We start from the raw sequence: 23,702 nt of genomic DNA on the forward strand, positions 1-23,702 counted from the left end.
GTCGAACGGAAGATCTAACGGCCGTCTCTAGACACTGATGACGGCGTGGTCACGTGGGTTTGAGTCAGTGGATTGGGCTGGCCCAGTACTCAATAGGTTGCTTCGATCCCGCCATGTCGAAAGACAGGAAACAGCTCCCCATACCTATGAGAATCCGAGACCTGGCTGGCAAGGGAGAGGGGATTCCTTCGAGATTCGCGCATGATCGTGGAAAGTTCAACGGTTGCCTTGAGCCCTTGATGATGGCATGTGATTGTCACGTGAGTTCGAGTCGGCCCACTGGGAAGGCTATCGGTCCAAATTAACACAGACAATATAACATGTAGTTGATGAACTCAGTGTTTGCCATTCATAACATTGACATCGATCTGACATAGATAAAATGACATAAACATAGGTCCAAATTAACTCCCATCACTTTCACGGACAATAAGTTATTTGAGTAGAACAGAGTTTTATATAGAGAACATTCATCATCATTTGAAGCATTCCTCTCTGCCCAGAAACAATGCCAGAAGTCAATGCTCAGTCAACTCCTTGACATGAATTCATGCTAGGTTTTATAGTTCATCCTGCAATTAAGACAGTGCAGTATTATTAGGTGAATCATCAAGATAGCGCTAGTGAGTATGAAAGTAATGACAGAAGGAGCTCAGTACTTACATGGTAATCATCATCTAGGTAATCCCTATGATGGCGCTGCACACAAGATGTTTCTAGTTAGGAAACCATTTTAATTGAGCTACAAACTAGAAAAGTATTTAACTCGGATAACAAATCTCAGCAAGGCAACATGGGGTAAAAGGAATAAACTGAACAATCTCCATTATGAATGTTCTAATGAATTCTGGGTTAATCAGAAAAAAGAGGAAATATGGACATACTTTTTTGTATCTCTCCCTGTCACGGTAACGTCGATCATGTCCCCGTTCTCTTCTTCTACGCTCACCTTCCTCTCTTGCCCTTTGAGCTTCCTGTACAAAAAACAATAACAGAATGAATTGTTAGCGTGTTAGCGGAGTAAGCATTTATTGAAGCCCTAAACAGAGCTCAATCTCGGAAAAAAAAAGGATCCATGTAGCCACCCTGGGGCATTTAATGGAGAAGTTTCAAACAGAGCCATAGGTAAGAAAAGATCCATATAGCCACCCCATAGATAGGACACCATGGCTAGTCACCATCATTGTTGTTTTGTTTAATGGAGAAGGCATTTATAGTGACGAGAATGTATTCAGAAGAGAAGAAATGTCACACCTCTTCTTCTTTAGCTTTCCTTACTTTCTCTGCTTCCTCAAAGGCCTCCTTCTCGACCTGACAGTGGAAAAACACACCAATTGTATTTAGTAGATGAAGTACATTGAAAGTTATCAACTATGAACCAGAAAAAAAGCAAATGCACCTCTCTATTCTTAAGAACAGTCTCCTGGACAACCTCTTTTGCATAATCTGGATCATCACATATCAGGATGTTGTCATAGACTGAACCAGCCTTTACCTGCATTGTCATTTGCCTTGCAAGTTATGCATCATTCAACTTCACATCAAGCAGAAGCCACATATATATAGATGAAGGTGATCAATCAAACACAAACTTCATCAAAAGTAATTCCAAGCATGCAACATTACCTGCCAAACTTCAATACCAACGTATTGCAAAGGCTTCAGCACATAGAGATCAGGGTCATCTTCAAACTCTGATAAAAGGTAAAGGATTAGTCTAGCCATATAAAATTAAAATACTTTCCAAAAGAATTTAATTTACTGAGATGATCTTCAAAAAGAATTTAATTTAATTATTTTGAAGAGTGAGAGAAGAGAAAGATGAATGAAACAAAGAGAAAAAATTGACTAAATGTTTAATTCTTGGCACTCAAAAGATATCTGGTACAACAAAACATTACAAAATTTCTAGTGGATTTCTAGAAACTGAACTTGTTTATTCTCTTTTAGAACTTTATGGTGCAGTTGGAGAATCTACAACTCAAATTATAGCTTCTGAGGCTTTGAGAAATGTTCAATTACTTCATTGGGATTTCCAAAGCATTATACATACATTTTTGCAATGTAGAGAATGTAGAAGTAGTGGTTGAAGTTTTTTATATTGCTCTTACAACCCAAAAAACATGAAATTGAACCCAAGAAAAAAATTAGACAAATTAATGTTTCCTTACAGTTCACAATACTGCAAGAAGATATAAATGGAAATGTTTAAACATTTTACTCTTTTGTCGTAAAAAAATATTTACCTTCAAATTTTGAAAGGCTTAGACCATCCATGGTTGGTTGTAGTCCATTAAATGTTAAAGAAATTATATTTCATGCAATTAAGACAATCTTTGTCCAGTAGTACCACTTTCAAATTATTCACAATATCAAGAAGATAGAACATACTAGTATACTGCTACTCTAAAACTGTGTTTCTCCATTGGACTATGAATAAGTTGGTAATTTGATATGATGCTTATCTTACCAGGATTATCAATCCATGGGGTCTTCCATTTTCCTTTGTAGTTGGGGTTCTTGATCTTCTGTAAACTCACAATAAAGGATGAAGAACAGTATTTGTGCAGTCTACATGACACTAAAATCACAAATTCTTCTGAAATAACAAACCTTGTGTTTCCATGGTCCCTTGTAAGCTGGATTTGGTATCTTTGGTGGTTTCCATAGTCCATCTTCATCATCATCCCATGTGTCAGGCTGATAACAAAAGAGTCAAGATAATTGAACCCCATAATGAAAAGCAAACAAATACTTTAGCCAGAAGAACTTGTCACCAATTAAGCTACAATCTCCTGATATATCACAATCAATGCATGAAGAACATGATGATTCCAAGAGTGCAACTTGTGCATTATAACAGGAGTTCCAAACTTCCAGAGGCATACCTTTTTCACCTTTGGATCAGGAATTTCCTTTGGTATTGAATCATATCCCTGAAACATGCAGAAAAAAGTTAGTAACTCACATACACTCAAAGAGTGTTACTATGCAGGATGTGGCAAACCTCTGGTTTAACATCATCAGGATCTTCAATGTATTCCCTGTCGTCCCAATCTTTGGGCTGAAACAGTGAAGAGCACGTCTTAGAAGATTTCCAATGGAGAGAATCAAATTACAAGTTTCTTTTATCATGATTGTTGATCAAGGTCCAACCTTTTTAGCATTGGTATCTTTAATCTTTCGAGGTGGAAGTATATCCCAGTCGGTATACATGCTCCCAGATTCTCTTTCTCGGTTGTCAACGAGAAGACTATAAGAGGCATCGGGCCTAAGAATAAATGTGTATACATGTGCTAGCTTGTCAGTCTCGCATTGTAGATCCTTTTTGATAGGATAATTCTGTCCCTGGTAGGAAAGGATCAGATGGAGCTTCTTCGTTTGTGTGCCACATAAATCAGGCCCAAACATTAAACTGCATAAAAAAGGCGAAAGATTATTGGGCAGATTATATTTCCAAGTGACTACTTTAACCAGCAAATGTCATCCCAAGAAATATCACTGAGGAACAAGCTATAATATTTTAGTGAATTTAAGAGCAAAGTTGGGCAAAAAAATGTAAATCTCAACTTGATGCAAGGAAAATTTCATTACCACAAGGCATCAATACAAACCTACAGGAGTCCTCATTCCTACATGACTAAAAATCATAATAAATGCAAAGAAAAAGAGTTTGCATAGAAATGACCAAGGAGATTAGGCTGATATTAACCTTCCCCATTAGGTATGAACTTTATCAAAATTTTGACAGATCACCAACATATGATTTATGTTGAATGAACATAACAACAAGATCCAAAATACCATAGCCCAAGTTATTAATAATAGGCTAGTATTTGAGTTCCAATCAGGTACCAGTGTCCATAATGTGTTGTTCCAGTATTTCTACTGAATGGTACACCGAGTTGTACTGCACAGAATCACTAGAAGGTAATTAAAAAACAAGTGATATACTGAGAGGTACCAAGTTGTACGATCCACCACCAGTTCTTGGTCACCAATATATGCCATCAAGTATCAGTCCATATGGTATTATAAATCATGATGTTATTAACCCTTAAATCATGTACATTGGTCCATCCTTCAGTATCTCTGAGAGTTGGGTCATAGGATGTCACAAACTCACCTACTCAAGTATATGCCCTTGTCATGGGGGACCCAGAGTCTGATATATCTGTGGCCATGAGGCAACTTATGTAGATCTATAGACATGATGATAATATTAGGTCTACAGACAATATTATCTCACAAATCTAGTAGCCTAGTGGCTGAATAAGTTACAATGAATGGGCCTAACATGAATAACCATGTGACCCAATAGGACTAAAACCAAGTTATCAATAAAAATCATCTGAGAAATACATACTAATTCATCCTGTATTATCTGCCAATGTAAAGCCATAGAGTTGCCAAAACCAAGGAGTCCCCGTACCAATGGCAAACCTATATCAGTTCCTTGCTGAACTAATACGGTACATGACAGGATGACATTCATGCCAGTACTAACATATTGTCCTGCCCCTGCCACAGACTTAGACTCTCTTCAAGAAGTGTGTAATCAGGAAGTTTAGAAGAATCACAGACCAAGATTTGCTAATTAGATGACAAATTGTCAGAATCAGTTGGTTTTAACCAAAACCGATTTGCTTTTGCAATCTTTAAACAAGTGCATGAAACTGGATTCTACAAACATGGTCATCAGTAGGACCGATAAATACCTACCCCAAGAATTGCTGTACCATGATGCAGTGTCAACTAGTTTGCATGTATGACACAACATGTTGCTGCAAGTTAGTTGTCAAAAGACATTTCCTAATAGATTCCTGATATAGAAGTTCCTGAACTAGATGAAATCATATCCCACCATCCCATTCTTATACAAAGCAATGTGTTTGTTATTACCACAGCCAATCAATCAAAGAAAAGTACTGCAAAAGTCCAGTCATGAGTCCTCCAGAAAATTCTTGACAATGGTAGAAAGGTCTACTTTTTGTTGGATTAAGGTTATCTATATTTGTACAACAAGATAAGTCAACAAATAAATTTGTTGATGAAAAAAAATACCATACCTGTATGGAGTATCACCCCCAAATTTCTTCTGATTGACATATCCAGAAAGAAGTTTGATATAACCGCCACCACACTCGATGTCCTGCTCAAACCTAATAGAATATTGGACCACTAGTGTCCTGTTCTTGTTACTAAAATCTGGAAATTTTGCCGATATTGCAAAATGCCTGGCATCCGTGTGTGTTTGTATTCCTGAATAGGTCAGTGTTGTCACATAAACAACGAAAGTGCATTTGGTTTAACATTTCAGTAATGAAAGCTACTGAACATCATATCCCGTGCAGTTAACAAGGTTTACCAAATATGAAGCAATAACTGTCTTTTCTTTCAAAAGCAATTAGACTTACATTAGAACTCTACTTGTGAAGCTAGAAATAAGTTATTATTCAGACCTTTGTCATCTGGATCGCCCGGCCATTTCCCTGATGTATGTTTAAAGTAACCAGCTTTTCCTTCACTCCTTTTCCAATCTGATTTTACCCAACGGCTCTCCCAATCATCTTTTCAGAAATATACAAAAAAATTGCATATATCAAAGTTAGTCAAACACAAAGAAACGATATAATATTTGTGAATTATTAATCAAAGGTTAAGAAAAGTCAAAAACCTTTAGGGTTGCAAGAAACCAAAAAAGATAAACTTCTAGATCATTCGAAACCTCAGCACATAAGCTCACTCAGAGACAGAAGCATGAAACAACAAGTTGTAGAAGCCACAGTTCAAGTAATATAACAGCTTTCATATGTCTTCTCAAAAGTATTTGTACAATCTTGGAATGCACATATGATTTAGAAATTTCAGAGCTATAACATACCAATCCACCAACTCTTCCAAATTTTTTATCATCATTCTCAAGATTTGGACTTCTCTAGAACTCTGATCAGATCAAAACCAACGATCTGCTCTACTAGCAGGCATCCGATGTCTTATCATTTGACATAAACAGCATCGTTGAGCTACCAAAAACAGAAAAAAAGATGCTAGTTTTCTACTATTGGTACTGATCTGGTTCTCCTGTGGCCCCTTCCTAACTCAAAACTCATCGATCCCAGGTTTAGAAACGAAAAAGGGGCAACTAACTACGTGATTTCAGAAGAGGCAACTCAAAGAAAATGTATCTTTTATATTCCGCAGAAATGAAAAGATCAATCTCTACACCAAAGAAGAACAACTCGAGAAAAGGGGGAAAAGGGGGAACATGGGAAGACGCGTATACCGTCAAATCGCTCCTCAAAGAAGATCTCCGACGCGGAGAGCTGAAGAAAGAGTGCGAAGGAGAGCAGCAGCAGCTTAAACTTTGGGAGTAGATTATGAGCTAAGAACGGTGGTTGCGCCATAGCCCCGGCCGCCGCCGTGAAACTAGCGGAGCCATGAGTGCGCTAATTATAGAAGGAGGTCTCTGATAAAAGTCCCTGTCGAAGCACCCAAATTGCACCTATACCCTCCCCAATAAAACCAAAAATATAGAAAAACATAATAAATAAACCCTTAAAACTATAAAAAAAGATAATTAAACCAGAATTCGGATTTGAATGTGACTTAATTTTTCTACACGTTATATTTTTCCTCCTTACATATCGCTTTCGTGTTATTAAAGAAAATGATTTGAAAAAAAAATATCCCGGTAAGTGGCATTCCTGTGATTTCTAGAATCTGAATGGGCATTTTCGTGATCTTGAAGCAGAAGTGCTGACCAACTGACCGCGTGCGGGAACTCGCAAGTCTCCGTGCTCGGAGACCTCAAATGACATCAAAGCTTTACTTCCGTCGATCACCACCTTCGGAAAACATAAACGGGAGTGTGGTATTGCACCTATAAGCTAACGGGTATTCGTTTGGGTATCCCACGAGATGTGCCTATTATTACCTATTATTTGTAAACAGTATGTCGTTGTACTCGTTGGCGTTCCAAATGGTTTAAGGCTGTTCGAACCTCTTACAAGCTAATGGGAAGATAACACGTGTAATATCGACGTGTTCGCCACCGTTTAATTCTTATTATATGAGAAAAAAGAGGTCAACGGTCTTCATGTGAGACGACCGAGTCGGATCCGTTACAACTATTGTGACAGACACGTTGTACGTGTAACGGGTCCTCGTCCCTGTGTCTCAGCGTAGCGGCTTGCCAGCTGCTACAAAGTAATATAGAAGGCGTTCGTGCGCAATAAGACATCGACACGTATACCATGAAATCCCCAAAACTTGGTCCCGCGCTTGCCTGCTTTGCAATTCGTGCAAAATCGGCGGTGCGGAACAGATTCGCCGGCCCTTCCGATCAGGCCGCCCTACTCTCGCCTGCGATGGCACCGCCACCGAGATCGACGGCGGTGGAGTCGTCGAGAGTGAGGAGGTACCATTGATCTTTTTTCCTCAGCGGTTCGACGGTCTTCGCCGGCACGCGGCCTCCCGCTTCTGCCTCCCCTTCCCTCCGTCGGCGGCCGATGGGCCTCCACCCAGTCTTCGCCTTTATTCAGCTGCGACAGCATCGCAGATGCCTGCTTACGATTCGGACGGACGGCCCCCAAGCAGCCGCGTTGGCGCCGGGCGCTCCATGGCTTGCGGTCGGTCGTCGGCCACGCCATCAGGGCCAATGGCAGATGGTCACCGTAGTTCTGGTATGAGGTTGTACGCCGTAATTTGATGCCTAATCCTTGGCCAAACTCCAGAATGCGTTGCCGAGTTGCCGCTTCCCCTGTCCGCTTCATTTCGGTTCAAGAAAAGCCACACTCGAGCAAATTCGTGCAAGGGGCCCCTTTGCTTTATGACGTAAGGGCCCTGTGTAACGCGTCCCTTGAGCTCCCTTGGGGGCCAAAAGTTTCGGAGAGGAATCTCCAACCTAGGTTATTCGATTTAGTATCCGTCCCTGGGAATCTCGAGTCCATCCATTGCTTTCTGTGCCAATCCGTGGAGTTTGTGAAGTCACAGGACTTGTACGACCGATGAGGCTCGATCCTCATCTTTTCAGACTGGAGGCCTGCGATCTTGAAGCAGGGAATTATCTGAAAATTCGGGTTTGTTTCGATGTCCCAGGGGTCAACCAAGCTCCAGGTGTGCTAATTGGTATCTAATGTTCTAAGGTTTGATTCAGGTTTTATGGGTCATTCTTGGTCTTTGTTGTTTGAAACTCGGTTGAAAGTTTGGATCTTTGCCGGTCAAATGGGCAGGAGAGAATGGATCTTTGCTATTCAAGCTGATCTCATATAGACATTTGGAGGATGGTATTTGTGGCTCAAGGGACTGGACCGTGTGGTTAGAGATTCGATCTCAAGATGCACTTTTAGATTACAAGGAGATTTTGAAACATCGACAGACAGCCTGGTTGAACCAACATGGATGGATTTACACCATTGCAGGGTGGAGACAAGAGTCCAGAGTCAGACGATCTCATTGGCCACTCGGCCTTGATGAATATTGATACTTTTACTGAGTTGTGCAACCCTTCAATCGCTGATCAGTTATTTGTGCAATTCAGTTACTCCAGTCGGTCAAATTCTCAACCACAAACCATGGAAGTAGCAGTTGGAATGAGCAAGGCTTCAAATAGCACGGTCGGTGTTCATTCTAGCATTGGAGGCAATTCAGCAGCCCAAAGGAATATTTTGCAGTCCCAGGTTATCTCAGATCCTCTGCACGTTGACATGACTGGAAAAATTGCATCCAGCAGCTCTTTCCCTCCATGTGATGTCCCTGAGGCTGATGAGACTGAGAATGTGATCCCTAGACCAACTGTAGGTGCTTCTCTTGCTGAAAGGTTACTGAAGGCGCTGTCCTTGTTTAAGGAATCTGCTGGAGGTGGTATACTTGCCCAAGCATGGTTGCCTCTCAAACAAGGCAATGAATATGTACTAAGCACCTCTTATCAGCCCTATCTACTTGACCAAGTTCTTGCAGGATATCGGGAAGCCTCAAGGCTGTTCACTTTCTCTGTAAGAGAAGCACCTGGGTCAGTCCTTGGGCTTCCTGGTCGTGTATTCATATCTAAGATGCCAGAGTGGACATCAAACATTTTATACTATAATCGGCTAGAGTACTTGCGAGTGGATCATGCACTCAACTATAAAGTCCGAGGAACCCTTGCATTGCCAATTTTTTGTCCCAATGAGCATTCATGTTGTGCAGTCCTTGAGCTTGTCACAAAGAAGGAGAAGCCCGATTTTGACATAGAAGTTGCCAGTGTTTGCAATGCCTTGCAGGTCAGTAATGGTTGATATATCCTCATATCTAGTGCTTTCTTCATGTGTCCTCAATACTTGAATGCATGGTCTCAAAAGACCTGCCAATCATGATATGAGTTCACTTCTATGGACCAATTTTAGCATCTTACTGAACAGTCTCAAAAGATCTGCTTTCTGTCTTCTTGTCTATAGCATCATGATTCATTGAATCAAAGTGTCAAGGAATGCCCTATAGTATACTCAAATGTCCTAGTTTCTGAGTGCTCATACTGAAGAATCCTGAAATTAAGTTTGAGGATCACACTGCTTCACACATTGTGCTATAGAAGTATAGATTGTTGAGGAATTATTGCCCACAAAAATATGACTGCATTTGTAGGTTTATAAGTCAAAATCTTATAATATATCACATACTTTGAGTAGATGATGTTCACAGGTAAAAGTTCTACTTATTGTTAATCTGCAGGCTGTGAATCTGAAGACCATCAAAGCACATCCTACACAACAGGTCTTGGTAACATCTTTGTCATCATTTGCTATTTTTGTGTTGGGTTCACTGCTTTACAATTGATGGTGCTGTTACTAAGTATTCCATAATGTGAATTTGCAGTCTCTTCAAACTAGTCAGGAGTCTGCCTTCACAGAAATTTTAAATGTCTTGAGAGCTGTCTGTCATGCACACATGTTGCCTTTGGCACTTACATGGATACCTTTTAGCTATTTTGATCAGGTTATGGATGAAAATACAAAAAATGGTAATAAGGAGGAAAGTTTTATTTTAAAGAAGGAAACCATGCTCTGTATCCGGGAGTCAGCTTGTTATGTCAATGATCAACGAATGCTGGGCTTTTTACATGCTTGTTCAGAGAACTACCTTCAAAAAGAGCAGGGTATTGTAGGAAAAGCAATTCTATCATATCAACCTATTTTCTTTTCTGACATAAAAGCATTTGATGTCCACCATTATCCACTCGCACATCATGCCCGCAAGTTTGGGCTGCATGCTGCTGTTGCAATCAGGCTGAGGAGTACTTACACTGGAAATGACGATTACATACTAGAGTTCTTTCTTCCAGTCAATTGCAGAGGTAGTGACGAACAACAGCTTTTGTTAAACAACCTCTCAGTTACATTGCAGAGGATCTGTAGAAGCTTGAGAACCATTTCAGACGCTGACGTAGCTGGCTATGATGCCTCTGGAATCAGGATAGATAGATCAGGAATAGATCTCAGTTCAACAAATTCCTCTGAGAAAAATAGTCAAGCAAGACATGGTGAACAAAATTCTGCCAGCTCACTCTCTGATGTCCAAAATATGGGACCTGATAACCAAAGAGAGGGTTGTCATCTTGGTCAGGTTATATTTGTTATTGTCATCGCTTTACACTTTGAAAACCTTATGTTATGCACAAACATTTACCAACACAAATGGGTTCTCACTTCCAGCCCGAAGAATTGACAACAGAAACATATTGAATAGCTGAACTTGTTTCATGCTTTTGATTCGCTTTTTATTGTTAATGTTGGTAAAGAGGTAAAATGTTCGGTCCATGAGTACCAACATTCCAATAAGGCAATAACCACAATTTACTTTGAGTGTTAAGCTCTTACAAAAGTTCATGGAGTTATCCATCTTATTTCTTTGATCAAGTGTTGTCATCAAATTGGGGCTACAAAGATGAATCTTTTGATAACACTGCTCTTTAAGAGATATCAGACCTTCCTTCTAGTTATTTGTGGTCAGATAAGATGCAACCACCTCATTATTTTCTCTGTTGGACTTCACCAAACTTGGCGCTAAGCACTCTTTACATTTTTTTGACTTCTACATGTGACTGCATTTGGTGATGCAGGAGAGCCTCTTAACTTGCATTACACCTATTGATGCTCCTAGAAGAAAATGGAAATCACTAAAGTATTTGAGATAAAGATTGGCATGAATCAATCATGGTCAATTAGTAACCAAAATATACTTCACCTACTGATACTCCTAGATGAAAATGGCAACCATTACAAAAGCATTTGGAATAAAGATTGATATCAATTAGCAAACATAACATACTTTGTGAATGTTTGCATGTTACGGAGCACGTTGCCTTGTTCTTTTTCTTTTCTTGATAATCTTTTTTTCTGTTTACAAGTTAATTTTTCTAACTTTATTGTGCTTTGTTGGATTTACCCCTTTTGCTGTTTCATTCACTTAGAATGCGTCCATAATGTAATTTTCACTTGTGTTATCCTCATGGGCTGGCCACATGCCAATTGTATTCCACATGTTGAGAAAATTGAATATCAACCTTATGTTGTTACTAGAAAGGCATATCGGTAACTATGGAATTGTTGTAGCGGTGTGTTTGGGATGTGGTATTGATAGGATGTTTAATATATTATTGGCATAGATAACATTTACCATTTGTGAGGCAGCCTTTGTTGCTACTTAGAGGCTTCCAATATCTCATGTAATAGGTAACAAGAATAAGTTCTTAGAGATCAGAGTACAGCCTGTTGTTCTGACTTTGTCTTTTGACTAACAACCAGAAATGCAACTGATTGGCTTAAAACGTAAAACTACTTGACTTAGTTGCTAAATTATTTATTTTATGTACTATAGAATGACTTGTTGACTCTTGGTAGCTCATTGGATTCTCCCATTTAAGCTCTACTTTGATTTGATGCTGAAGTTGTTGATTTATCTAGGAACTATATAAACTTCCAGCTAGGAAATGCATGGCGAAGATTTAGTTAATCATTCATCGGTTAAGATATAAATGACATTTTTTGAAAGTTAAAAATACTGGAATAGTGTGCTTACACCATTTTAGTTCTATGATGCAGATAAATTGTGGTTCGAAAAGGCAGCCAAGGAAATCAAGCAGGAAACTGCAAAAGAATGTTAGTTTGAGTGATCTTCAGCAATACTATTCTGGAACACTAAAGGATGCTGCAAAAAGCATTGGTGGTGTGTTTCATTTCTTTGATGACCTGTTTCTTGTTCTACCATTGTGTTGAAGTTCTTGAATCATAAAGAAATAATCATAACATCAGAAATAATTAGCTAATGATTTCATCATTGGACTGATGAGGCTTTTGCCCATAAAAGAAACTAACATAGAGATCATATGATATTTCATGAAAACATTTTGAATGAAGATGGTCAAAAGTTGAAAACAATTATAGACCCCCTTCCACATTATTTATCTGAGAAAATCACTATCTATATTGCCAACCTTCATAGATTCAGTGGCAACTCAAACACATTACTATTATCTTATGTAGCACGTGTCGTAGTAGACTTGATACTTGATACTTATTAATCATTTCATGCATTTTGTCCAACAACACTAAAATGGATAATCATTCCATGCAGTTTGTCCAACAACACTGAAAAGGATATGCAGGGAGAATGGAATTTCAAGGTGGCCATCTCGTAAGATAAAGAAAGTCAATCATTCAGTGCAGAAGATCCAGAGTGTGATAAATTCTGCACCAGGAATTCTGGAAAAGTTAAGGTATGATCCCACCACCGGGAGTCTTGTTACAGAAGTCTCCTCACCAGAAATAGAAATATCTTCAGCATCAGCAGGTCAGGGAGTATTGCCCATGTATTCCATTAAAAGATTTGAAAACAAGCAGTTTGAAGGGACATCAGAAGTGGCGAAATGCTTGATTGGTGATAGCCAGCATATGGAGAGTTCAGGTCAACTGAAATTTCTTCGTGGTGAACAAGAGAAAGCCCATGTTGCTTCACTTGATCGCTACAATGAATATAAGCATACTTTGGTTGGAGGAGTGTCCAATCTTGCTGAAGTGAGATGTCATCGAGATGGTTCTATCAAAGGTGATATACATTCAGAGAGTCTTGAGTGTCACAAGGTGTCAAGGTGCCTATTCTCAAAACTAGCAATGGAAGAGATGCAGACAGAAACTGGTGCATGTGATCAGAACGCAAAAGATAATAGTAGCTTCGGACATAGAAATCCTTGTTCCAACAGGCCAGCCTCATCCAGTGGTAGCTCATCAAGTGAACAAACTGCCAAAAAGAGTGTAGAAACTGATTTGATGCCTGTTGACACCAGTAAGTTGCCGGTTAATGGTGGCTCTGCCATTTGTGTGAAGGCTACATATAAAGAGGATTTGGTGCGGTTCAAGTTCTATCCGTTCATGGGTTGCAATCAATTGTTTGAGGAAATAGGAAAGCGATTCAACTTGTCAATTGGGACATTCCAGCTCAAGTACAAAGATGACGAAGAAGAGTGGGTCATGTTGGTGACCGACTCTGATCTGCAAGAGTGCATTGAAATGCTGGAGTCATTAGAATCCCAAAGTGTGAGGCTTCTAGTTCAAGATATTCCTAGTGCTGTTGGCAGCTCAGGCAGTAGCAACAGTTTGTTTCTGAAGTCTTGAAAGATGCCACTGGCATTTGATAAAACCATCTGCAATAGCCAATTGCAAATGCCCATACTAGTCTTTAGAGCAAAAGAAATCTGGTGTCTTATGGGCAGTGGTCAAAATTGTCGTTCCCAATTATCGAGGAAGTCTCTCGATTCCCTCTGCACTTTTGATTAATCTTTACATAGCTCTCTCTCTCTCTCTCTCTCTCTCGCAATTGGTTGTTTTCACAAAGAACTTCCTAGCCGCCTTGTACTTCAGCATTATCTTCTAATATGTTATTTAAGATGTGCCTTCTACTTCAGATACATTTAATGTTAATGTTGTTATTGGATATACAGGACTACCAATATCCATTGTTTTCCTTCAGATGTTTGGTGATTGCTGCATTCCTAATCTACTAAAATGTTGGTTTCAGCTCAAACTGGTGGATCATGGATGCATTAAATGTTCACTGAAAACCACAAGGTTTGGATTGATATATTTCAGAGCCATCTGATTCACTTGACATGAGTAAACAAAAGCGCGTTCTCATCATTCCATCATTGAAGCATAGCATTACTGCATCAGATTTTGCTCTATTTCTCCTCACATCACAATAATTAATCATGATGTCTCACTTAACCATTTATTCTTTAGTGTATGTTCACATCATTCAATGATTATTTCTTATTGAAACCACACCTAATCATTCATAAACATATATTATTATTTCTTATTTTGCTAGTCATATCTCAATTATGCAAATTTTTTTATATGTTATTTTTTAGCCATCTAACACCTAAGATTCTTGACTTTATTTACAATAATTATATAAAAAATTATTTTAATCTAGGAGGCACCCAATTGTTACACAAAACTCCTGATCTTCTCTGTGTTTAATCAAATAATATATTCAGCTTAAAGCTACATTAAATTAGAACTACACCTGATAGCACATTAGATTAAAGGGTTTTGTCACTCAAACAAATTGGAAGAAGAACAAGAGTGCATCATCAACATATTCTAGAGCATAGTCATTGTTTACTTCATCTTTACCAGCTGCCATCATTGAATCCTGAAGAGAAAGTGACACAAAGGTTGGTTCAACTCTGTTCTTCACCTCCAATCCTCCATCTCTTCACTTAATCCAATCCATGACCATCATAGACCTCTACCATTCAAATCATTTTACACCTGGCTATGGAAGTTCCTTTTGGTTTGGGTGATAGATCAATTCAAAGCATTAAATGTAATATAATTTTAGTGGAAATAGAAGTCACATGGACAAGAAATCCTCAACAACATCTCCACATGGAGCAAAACAAGAAAAGAGAAAAGGATTTATATTATGTCACAATCTACTTGAGAAAAATTCTTTGTGATAGCAATCTAATCCAATGAAATGTGATTGTACTGATTGTAAATATAAAAAATTATAATATAATATAGCAACGTCTGAAATTTTGTACCGTACCGGAGTTTCGACGATCTCTCGGTACGGTACGGAACGGTATACCGAGCGATATATGTATATATATATATATTTATATTTTATTTTATTTTTATTTTTTTATTGGACGACGTCGCATCGCCTCGGCGACGTCGCCTTTTCCTTCCCCACACGGGGCGACGTCACCGAGGCGACGTTTATTTTATATATATATATATATATATATATATATATATATATATATATAGCGACGTCATCGAGAAAGGCGCTGCGTCGCCGAGAAAGGCGACATCGTGTCACCTTGGTGACATCGCCGAGGCGACGCGACGTCGCCTCGATTTTATTTAAATTATTAATATATATATTTAATATATATAATATTAATATACATATATATATATATATATATATATATATATATATATTATTTATTATTATTATTCGTTCCGCCCGGTAACGGACGGTCCGCGTACCGATATACCATCGGACCGGTACGTACCACTAGTACCGGACGGTACAGGTCGGTATAGCAATCCTTGTAATATAGTACTATTATGCGAAAAAATTTTAATGTTAGGATTGAGATTAAATAACAATCAATCATATTTATGATACGTACTTTTAATGTCATATGGAAATATCTTTATTTGATCTACAACACCACTATCTTTGGATTTGAAAATTAAAATGATGTCGATTTGTAAGAAAAACTAGACTTACATTTTTCTCTCTTTCGTAACACCAATGAATTAATTACAAAGGAAAATAAGAGAAAAACTATAATTTATCAATAACTATCATGTATAACATCTTATGGTTTAATGTTTTTATGTTTGGTCCATAGGAGGTCTTGTCTATTTATAGATAGAGCAAAGAGTATAAAATAAATAATTATAAGAGTCCCTTTCATTAATATCATCTCCTAATAAATTTTATGGAACTTCATTTGTATTGACCAATAACCATCATCAGAATTCAATCAAATCTATAATAAATTATACTTAATTAGATAGGGTCATATAATCTGATCACCTCTTTTAAATGATCAATCACTACGATCACTAAACATATTTTTTATGAAAATAATTTTAAAAATAGCACATAATAAATTAAATATTAAAAAAGTTATGTAATCTAATTATGCCTAGATGATTTTATAGTATTATCAATCTATATAAGATGCTTGATAAGAAATTACATTCTTATGGCATATTAGCTCGTTGAACAATTAAAGAAAAGAAATCTATTAACTACAAATAGGTTTCTAAATTTAAGAATATTTTATAAATTTTGAAAAGACATCTTAATGGTTAGTTAATTATTTGTGTGACTTAAGAGTCCCACAATTAGCGTCTAGTGCATAGGAACGAAAAATAAAAATAAAAATAAAAATCCATAAAACTCAAGTTAATCAATGGTTTTAAATTACTAGTTTATACATAAAGTATAATAAAAATAACAATATAAAATACACATAATTTTTCTGACTATATATATATATATATATATATATATATATATATATAAAATACACACAAGCTTTTGAGAATTTGTTAAATTAAATTTGAAGAAAATAAATAAAAAAACAATAACTTATTTTGGACTAATATTATATTTATATATGTGCAAATTTGCCAGCTGGTGTTCGAAAAAAGGAAAGACGAGAGAAGAGTGACCCACGCAGAAGTCAGTGGGGGCCCAACTCCAGTTAGGTGGGCCCCGTCTTTCGTATGGGTAGGCGGGTTCGTCATCTAAATCCGGAAGTACTAATGGCACCCCACAGCCACACCCATGATCTCCCAAGTCCCGACCCAACTGGGTGAGAAATACGGGTGCTCGAGTCTGGGTGCGATAACAGCCATCCCCCCCCCCCCCCCCCGCCCCTTCCCCCTCCTCCTCGTCTCTCGTTCTCGCTGCGACGAACCCTAAATCCCTTCCCTCTTCCAACTCTGCTCCTCGATCGAGGAAGAGTCGATCGCAGAAGACCAGGAACGCTTGCCCCTTCGCGCTCTTTTGCTCTGATCCGAGGTTCTGTTTCTTCGCTCCCCCTTTTTCCACGGCTTTTAGGCTTCGGAATTCGATTTTGACGCATGATCTTGTTAGCTGGCGCAATTCTCCAGTATTTAGTCTCGATCTCTCACCTGTTCCTTGAATTTTAGGTGATAAAAATAATTTCTTGTGTTATTTTCTGTAAGCAGAGACCAAATATATTTGTCCAGATATAATCAGGTCAAACCGGCCTTTCTTGCGGTCGGGTTCGACTTAACTCGAACCGGACGGTCTGAACCGCCACCGATTTCCTTCGGAGCAGTAACAATACCGGTATCGTTATGGGGTATAAACCGTGAAGCAAAACCCTAACCTCTCTTTCCTTCGCTCGGCCTCCCTTCGCCTCCTCTCTCGTCAGGAGAGTGGTGAAACACCAACAAAGGTAATCGTCCTTCTCCTTCCTCCTGATATTGATCAATCTCGTTTTCAGACGTATCGAAGCTCCTCAATCTATAGCATTTGTTTGATTTCCTCTCTTCTTCCTGTAATATTCGGTATGTTTTTGGTTTGAGATGCTTGTTCCTTTGTATCCTTTACATTTACTCGTGCGAAGTATCAGCCCCGTTTTCAAGCGAATCGAGGCTTCTCAATCTCTAGTTTTTGTTAGATTTCCTCTGTTGCTCTCGTAAGAACCTGTAATTTTTAGCTTTAGATAGTTGTTTCTTCGTTTCATTGGTTTCTTCTTTAGTAATTCTTCCAGTTGTATGTGGTTCTTTTTTTTTCTTTTGTGGTAGTCCGTTATCATCCGCCTGTGCTTGCTTAAATATGTGCGCTTTTTCTTCAAAACCACTCATGGATTTATTTGCTTTAGTGTCTCCGGCGATCTCTGAATTCGTTGGTGGGGCTTTGTCTTTATTTATGTAACAGTATTTAGGTTCATTTCATTCCCTTCTTTTGGGTTTTCACTTAATATTCCGCTTTTTGTAATCCATAGTGGTGCTTATAGTGTTCTCTTCCTTGGTTTGCTTGACATGTTGCAACGTCAAATCAGGATAGGCTGTCATGGCTGACGACGAGCCGCAGCCCCTTAACTATGTCCAAGAGACAGTGTTGAAGAAAAGAAAAAACAATGAGGAATGGGTTATCAAGAAAAGGGAGCGATTAGCAGAGCGAAAGAAAAGTAAAGAAAGCTTGAAGCCTGCCATTAAAAGGCCTGAAGAGTTTGTCAAAGAATATCGTGACAAAGTAAGTCTTCGTACTTGGAAAGCTAAACTACAATGGTTTTACATCTTTGTCTTGTCAGTTTTAGTTTACCAACTTGATTGTCTCATTTAAGAACTGCTCTATTATCGTGGACTCTTCTTATATGCATGACATAATTCCTTTTCTGAAATGTTAAAACTGCCTAACTGCAAATTAACAAAACTCTGTTGGATTACCTACCTCTATGATCTTCAGGACAATGGCCCATAAAATATTTCACCATCCTCAAGTGCTAAAAATTTTTAAGCTAGCAGGAACTGGCTTGTTCTAATCCATTATCTTGTATTCTTTATGATGTCATATACATAGTTGAAGCACACAGAGAGAGAGAGAGAGAGAGAGAGAGAGAGAGAGAGAGAGAGATGAGCAGCAGCATCAAACAGGAGGAAAGGCGAGGTGATGTATTGAGGCATTGTTATGCCAACAAATCAAATCAGCTTAGGTTTGTCCAATGCAGAAACATTGGGCTGGGTGGGCCAAATTGTCATTGGCTGAGTTTGGAAAGAAGTTATTCGATGAATATAGGATCAGAACTTTTAAAAAGGACAAACTTTTCTCCAATATTACTTTTGCTGCAACTTATCATCATTTAGAAATTGAGAATCTGTTTCAGCTGTTCTCTAAAAGGCAGTCAAAAGGGCTAAAATGATGGTACATGGCCATGTAAGAATGCCAAAATTGGATTGTAATCTAGATTGAGTAGAAGCCATACTCCTTTTACACATTTCCAGTACGCTTACCCTTAATTTACGTTTAGATGGGAGCTAGACTTAATTGAATTGTGTACCTAACCAATATTGGTTTGGCTTAACCCTAGCCCATACACATAAATTGCATCTGCTGCACTCAATCATGCCTTTAGACATCAATGCTGTATATATCTTGCAATTACCCACTGGAAATTACGATTCAGTAGTGAACTTTATTGCATTGTTCAACATGAATTTCAAGTCAAATGATGGTATGTTCCAATTTGTTCTTTTGGCATGTGGAAATGTTGGTTTAGATGCTTCATCATCTATTAGAATGTGCTAACATAGGGGATCTTTAGTTAATCCTGCTAATGGATTCTCATTTGATGCAATTTATACAATGCACATGATCCCACGTTTAACAATTAAAATTTCAAAGTAGGAGCATATTCTTGATGTAGGTCAAGCACATGACGAGCAAAGAAACGATATGTATATATTTAAATTTGGGAATAGAGCAAGAGAGACAGTGAGAGTCAGGAATTGATACTAATTCAGATAAAAAAAAAGAAACTCACTCTAGTTTAAGGAAAAACACGATGAAGGTCTCATACCTCACATTAATTACATATAATGTGGTAAAAGAATGGCGGTTTATTCAATCATTCTATTATCCTTAGTTACGAGCACTTTCACTTTTTTTATATTTCTCAAGTAAAGAACACATACAAAAAACGAGGAAAGATTACAAATCCATCAAAGTGAATCAATCATATACACTTTCTCATGGTTGTTTTTTGAGAAAGATGGAATTTCAGATGTGATTTGAAGAATAACCATTCTTTTTTATGATTTATCTGATTGATTGACTTTTCTGATGATCAATTTCTTCCATCATTTTGTGTTGACTTTTTTTATTCTTCTTGGATAATCTAGAACACTAAAGTAGAGAGATGTTGTCATGTGGCAACTCATGACATTGTAAAGTATCCCTAAACTAACCAAATTTATTCAAATGAGATATAAATTTAAATGGCTCCTCATTTCTTAAGATATCAGAAGGTATATCATATGAAATGAATTGGTTTATGCCAATGTTGAAGTATCATTTCAGATCATTCATTTTTTCCCTATTTATGTTGTATGATAACCCTTGCATGCAATAGGTCGCTCCTCTTGACATGGGTAACAAAGGTTCAAGTCACAGAAATATTTTCCATACTTGCAACAGTCAGACTGCATATGTTGACATTCTCTAGTCTCCACATTGGTGACAGCATCATGCACTGAGCCAATCCTAGACTTTCTTTAATTTTGAATTTCTTTCTGTTACAAAATTAAAGAAGAAATCTGTTTCTTTTACAATGTGTCACTAGTCTTAAGTAATCAAAATTTCCAGCTGAACACAAACTTTTATGATGAGGGATATGAACCAACCATTAGGTTGGTTCTCTAGTCATAGCTGAACAGGGTCTTGAGCAGGCCACCTGACCTCTTAAAAGTAACTCCAATAGGTTGCTACTTTGTCTAAAATTGGTAAACTCCTTAAGCACCTGAGACAACTCGAACTCAACCAAAATCCTGACCTAAGTGACCTGTTAAACATTGATCAACATTACAACTGAGACTTTGTTGAGATGACCAAAAAATGACCGTGTGTTCTAACTAAGACTTGGAATAATCTAAAATAAACTTGACATAGTGAAAAGCAAACTCATGGGAATTGGAGATGTAGATAGTACATATAAGGTAGTTCTGTTTGTGATGCCTTCTGTTCAAATATTTTATGTTTGTCTCAGTCTCTTGCTTTCACTGGAAAAACTATTGTGCTCTCTATTTTCTTGAGGAAAATTTGATGCTAGTGTGTTATGTTTGAGTTTGTGGGCAGATAAAGAAATTCACAAAAGTTTGGATTTGTGTGTAAATTGCAAAATATGGATATGTATTTAGTCCCGAATTCTGATGAAAGGGGTGTGACTTGCTGTGTTATTCCTTGGTGGCAGATATCTACCATGTTCTCATGGGTATCTCTTGACCTTGGTTGCTGTGGCTTATACTTTGTGATGTAGTGAAGTCAGTTAGATATGTGCCTTCCAGCACTCTGGATTTTCATGCAGTTCAATTAATATCTGTTTGTAGATAAGTTCTGTAGTTAATCTAACTGCCTTATATATAAGAAGGGTCAGTTCTCAATTTTGGACCTAATGAGACCATAAATACGTAGGAGCTGGACTTTGTTCGCATGAAGCAGAGGCTAAAGCTACGGAAATCTTCCAATGATGCCATAAAGTCTAAGTTACTTTTTGTTATTCGCATCCATGGGTGAGTTAGATATCATGTGATCCTGCTTTTTTCTGTTCTTGAACTTCATGTTTAACCTTCTTGGATGTTTTTTTATCTGCTCAAATGTTACCTTGAATTCAGATCAAAGGATATGCATCCCCGGACAAGACAAATCTTAAATAAGTTGCGGTTGAGACATATCTTAAGTGGTGTATTTCTGAAAGCCAATGAAGCAAATTTGAGAATGCTTCTGACTGTAGAACCGTTCATTACTTATGGGTAATTATGCAAAACTTAATTCTAACCTAAACTGTTCTTTTTTCTTCTAATTTGTTTGGTTTCAACTTTATAGTTATCCTACTTTGAAAAGTGTGAGGGAGCTTGTTTACAAGAAGGGCTGTGGAAATATAGAAAAGGAGAGGACTCCTCTTACTGACAACAACGTCATTGAGCAGGTATGATGGTGGTCAAGATATTGCTAATACTACTTTAGATTTTCTGTCATATTTGAGCAACTAAAGTGCAAATTTCTGTCATCGTATGAGATACTTAGTAGTTTCATGTGCAAATTTATTTCTTAGTTCACATTGAGAATGTTCATGTCTTTAGCATTGCACATGGACAGTTTTTTACTTCATTTTCTTTGGTTTGTTTCAGACATGATAAAATGTGTTGCTACATGGTAGTTTGCAGTGTTTTCTTTCTGGAGGTGTACCTGTCATAGTAACTTCTCTGCATATCCTTGAAGTAAAGAAAGTTATGCAATAAAATGAAGCTCTTGGAAATACTTAGGATAGATATTCCAGTGGAAACCTAAGCTTGATCTGGTTATTAACATTCAGAAAGCTGCACATGACTCTTTAGTGAATGGGAGATATCTTTTTGCACTTCTATACCCTACTGATCCTTTTGTGTATAAAGACTCTTGATCTTCAGTTATTCTGTTATCTTAGGGAGTTCTTTCTTCTAAGATGGACATAGCATGGTGGTCATGGCTTAGTGCCACTTTTTTTTTTTTTCTGTCTTTTGTCTTAATGCCTGGGCTTTTGTGCATATCGACACTTGATTACTGCTTCATTCCAGGCATATAAATGATACAACTTTTAGGACCTCGATTAATTTCTGGAGATAAACTTCTGGTGGTGACCTCGACTACACTACAGCAAATTTCCAGCCAGCCACAGCTCAGCAGCCAATTTTGTTGTGTAGTCAAAATATCTGACCATGCAGCAGCATTAATTGACTTGTAGGGTCTCCGGTCCATGATTTTTTATCTCCAGTATGATAGGCTAAGGCCTTCCATCTTAACTTACCAGCATATCAATTGTCAATAAATTATGGGAAATCTAGCAGAAGCCTGCACCAGGTCACCGAGCCGACATTCTCATTGTGAGACTTGAATGCAAGACAGCTCTTCTGCTTTCATTATCTGCTTCTTTGTTTTGTCACTTTCTTCTCGTCTTCTTGGTATTTGTTACCGAACCAGAAGTTTATACACTTGTTAATATTTGTTGTGTGTGAAATAGGCACTTGGGAAGTATGGTATCATCTGTCTTGAAGATGTCGTGCATGAGATCGCCACAGTGGGATCACATTTCAAGGAGGTTACCAGCTTCCTGTGGCCATTCAAGCTTAAATGCCCAGAACGCAGATTACAGATGAAGAAAAAGCTCTACAAGGAGGGTGGCGATGCAGGCAACCGTGAAGATCACATCAATGAGCTCATTGATAAGCTGAACTAAGAGGGATGAGCTTGTGGTGGTCCATGTCAAGCATGGATGACATCAATTAAACTAGTTTTGCCAGACTTTTTAGCTTTTTATGGCTTGGAAAAGTATTTTGTGGAAATCAGTAATGTTGTATTCCCTGGCATCTTTTTGTTTTCTTCTTTTAACATCAAAATCATAATCGTCTTGTCTTTTTGACTCTTTTAACATCCTCAATAGATTCTTCCACTCGTCATGTTCATAATTTTGTTTTAATGATCATCTTTTTTCATTTTTGGCATGGTTAATTGGCTGATTCATCTGTTCTGGTGTTAGACGCTTGTCGTCCGGCTTTAATGATCATATGTTCTGACGTGGGTAACCTTCAGGTCATGGTTTTAAGTGGGGCAAATGTCATATCGCTTGTCGTCCGTCTGCTTGTCCCACCGTGGCCCGAATGGCTACCAAATCCATAAGCGGGTATGTGTGGTGGGCGCCGCAGTCGCCGGGTGAGGTGAAAATATCATTTTTGACGTATCCATCCGTTAGAAGTTATGTATTTCTTATAAATTTTGATAGCACATCACTTATGTATTTCTCTTGACATTATGATCTTTACATAATTTTAGATATAATAGCGTATTGTTTTCCTTCAAATACTAATGTTCACATATTCATCCAGAAAATGTAAGCTAATTGTGAT

General features: G+C 37.9%; 3 protein-coding genes across 9 annotated transcripts; 2 read left to right on the plus strand and 1 right to left on the minus strand.

Moving 5' to 3' along the window:
• Window positions 1–326: 326 nt before the first annotated feature.
• Window positions 327–6,444, minus strand: LOC103972813 (calreticulin-3). The gene is made up of 14 exons (XM_009387175.3): window positions 6,287–6,444; window positions 5,463–5,570; window positions 5,070–5,262; window positions 3,157–3,415; window positions 3,008–3,064; window positions 2,889–2,936; window positions 2,614–2,700; window positions 2,471–2,528; window positions 1,627–1,694; window positions 1,400–1,495; window positions 1,255–1,311; window positions 885–974; window positions 664–699; window positions 327–572 (listed from the first exon to the last, which is right to left on the minus strand). Exons 1-14 carry the CDS (start codon window positions 6,405–6,407, stop codon window positions 561–563), a joined length of 1,290 nt encoding a protein of 429 aa, XP_009385450.3. The 5' UTR covers window positions 6,408–6,444; the 3' UTR covers window positions 327–560.
• Window positions 6,445–7,156: 712 nt separating this feature from the next.
• On the plus strand, window positions 7,157–14,003 carry LOC135596118 (protein NLP2-like). Of its 4 annotated transcripts, none has more exons than XM_065087941.1 (6): window positions 7,157–8,147; window positions 8,235–9,263; window positions 9,682–9,753; window positions 9,856–10,602; window positions 12,081–12,204; window positions 12,613–14,003. In XM_065087941.1, exons 2-6 carry the CDS (start codon window positions 8,400–8,402, stop codon window positions 13,647–13,649), a joined length of 2,844 nt encoding a protein of 947 aa, XP_064944013.1. In that variant the 5' UTR covers window positions 7,157–8,147; window positions 8,235–8,399; the 3' UTR covers window positions 13,650–14,003. The 4 variants fall into 4 exon arrangements, with proteins under 4 accessions (XP_064944013.1, XP_064944017.1, XP_064944006.1 ...); XM_065087945.1 differs by having other exon boundaries at window positions 7,157–8,118; XM_065087934.1 differs by having other exon boundaries at window positions 7,157–9,263.
• Window positions 14,004–16,934: 2,931 nt separating this feature from the next.
• LOC135596134 (large ribosomal subunit protein uL30x-like) lies at window positions 16,935–23,291 on the plus strand. 4 transcript variants are annotated; one of them, XM_065087965.1, is made up of 7 exons: window positions 16,935–17,094; window positions 17,265–17,497; window positions 18,107–18,300; window positions 21,235–21,332; window positions 21,435–21,572; window positions 21,646–21,748; window positions 22,820–23,291. In XM_065087965.1, the coding sequence occupies exons 3-7, from the start codon at window positions 18,118–18,120 to the stop codon at window positions 23,033–23,035; spliced, it is 738 nt and encodes a 245-aa protein (XP_064944037.1). In that variant the 5' UTR covers window positions 16,935–17,094; window positions 17,265–17,497; window positions 18,107–18,117; the 3' UTR covers window positions 23,036–23,291. The 4 variants fall into 4 exon arrangements, with proteins under 4 accessions (XP_064944037.1, XP_064944046.1, XP_064944033.1 ...); XM_065087974.1 differs by having other exon boundaries at window positions 18,112–18,300; XM_065087961.1 differs by lacking the exon at window positions 17,265–17,497.
• Window positions 23,292–23,702: the final 411 nt, after the last annotated feature.

Source organism: Musa acuminata, chromosome BXJ1-2 (genome assembly GCF_036884655.1).
Source record: "Musa acuminata AAA Group cultivar baxijiao chromosome BXJ1-2, Cavendish_Baxijiao_AAA, whole genome shotgun sequence".
Classification (NCBI taxonomy): domain Eukaryota; kingdom Viridiplantae; phylum Streptophyta; class Magnoliopsida; order Zingiberales; family Musaceae; genus Musa; species Musa acuminata.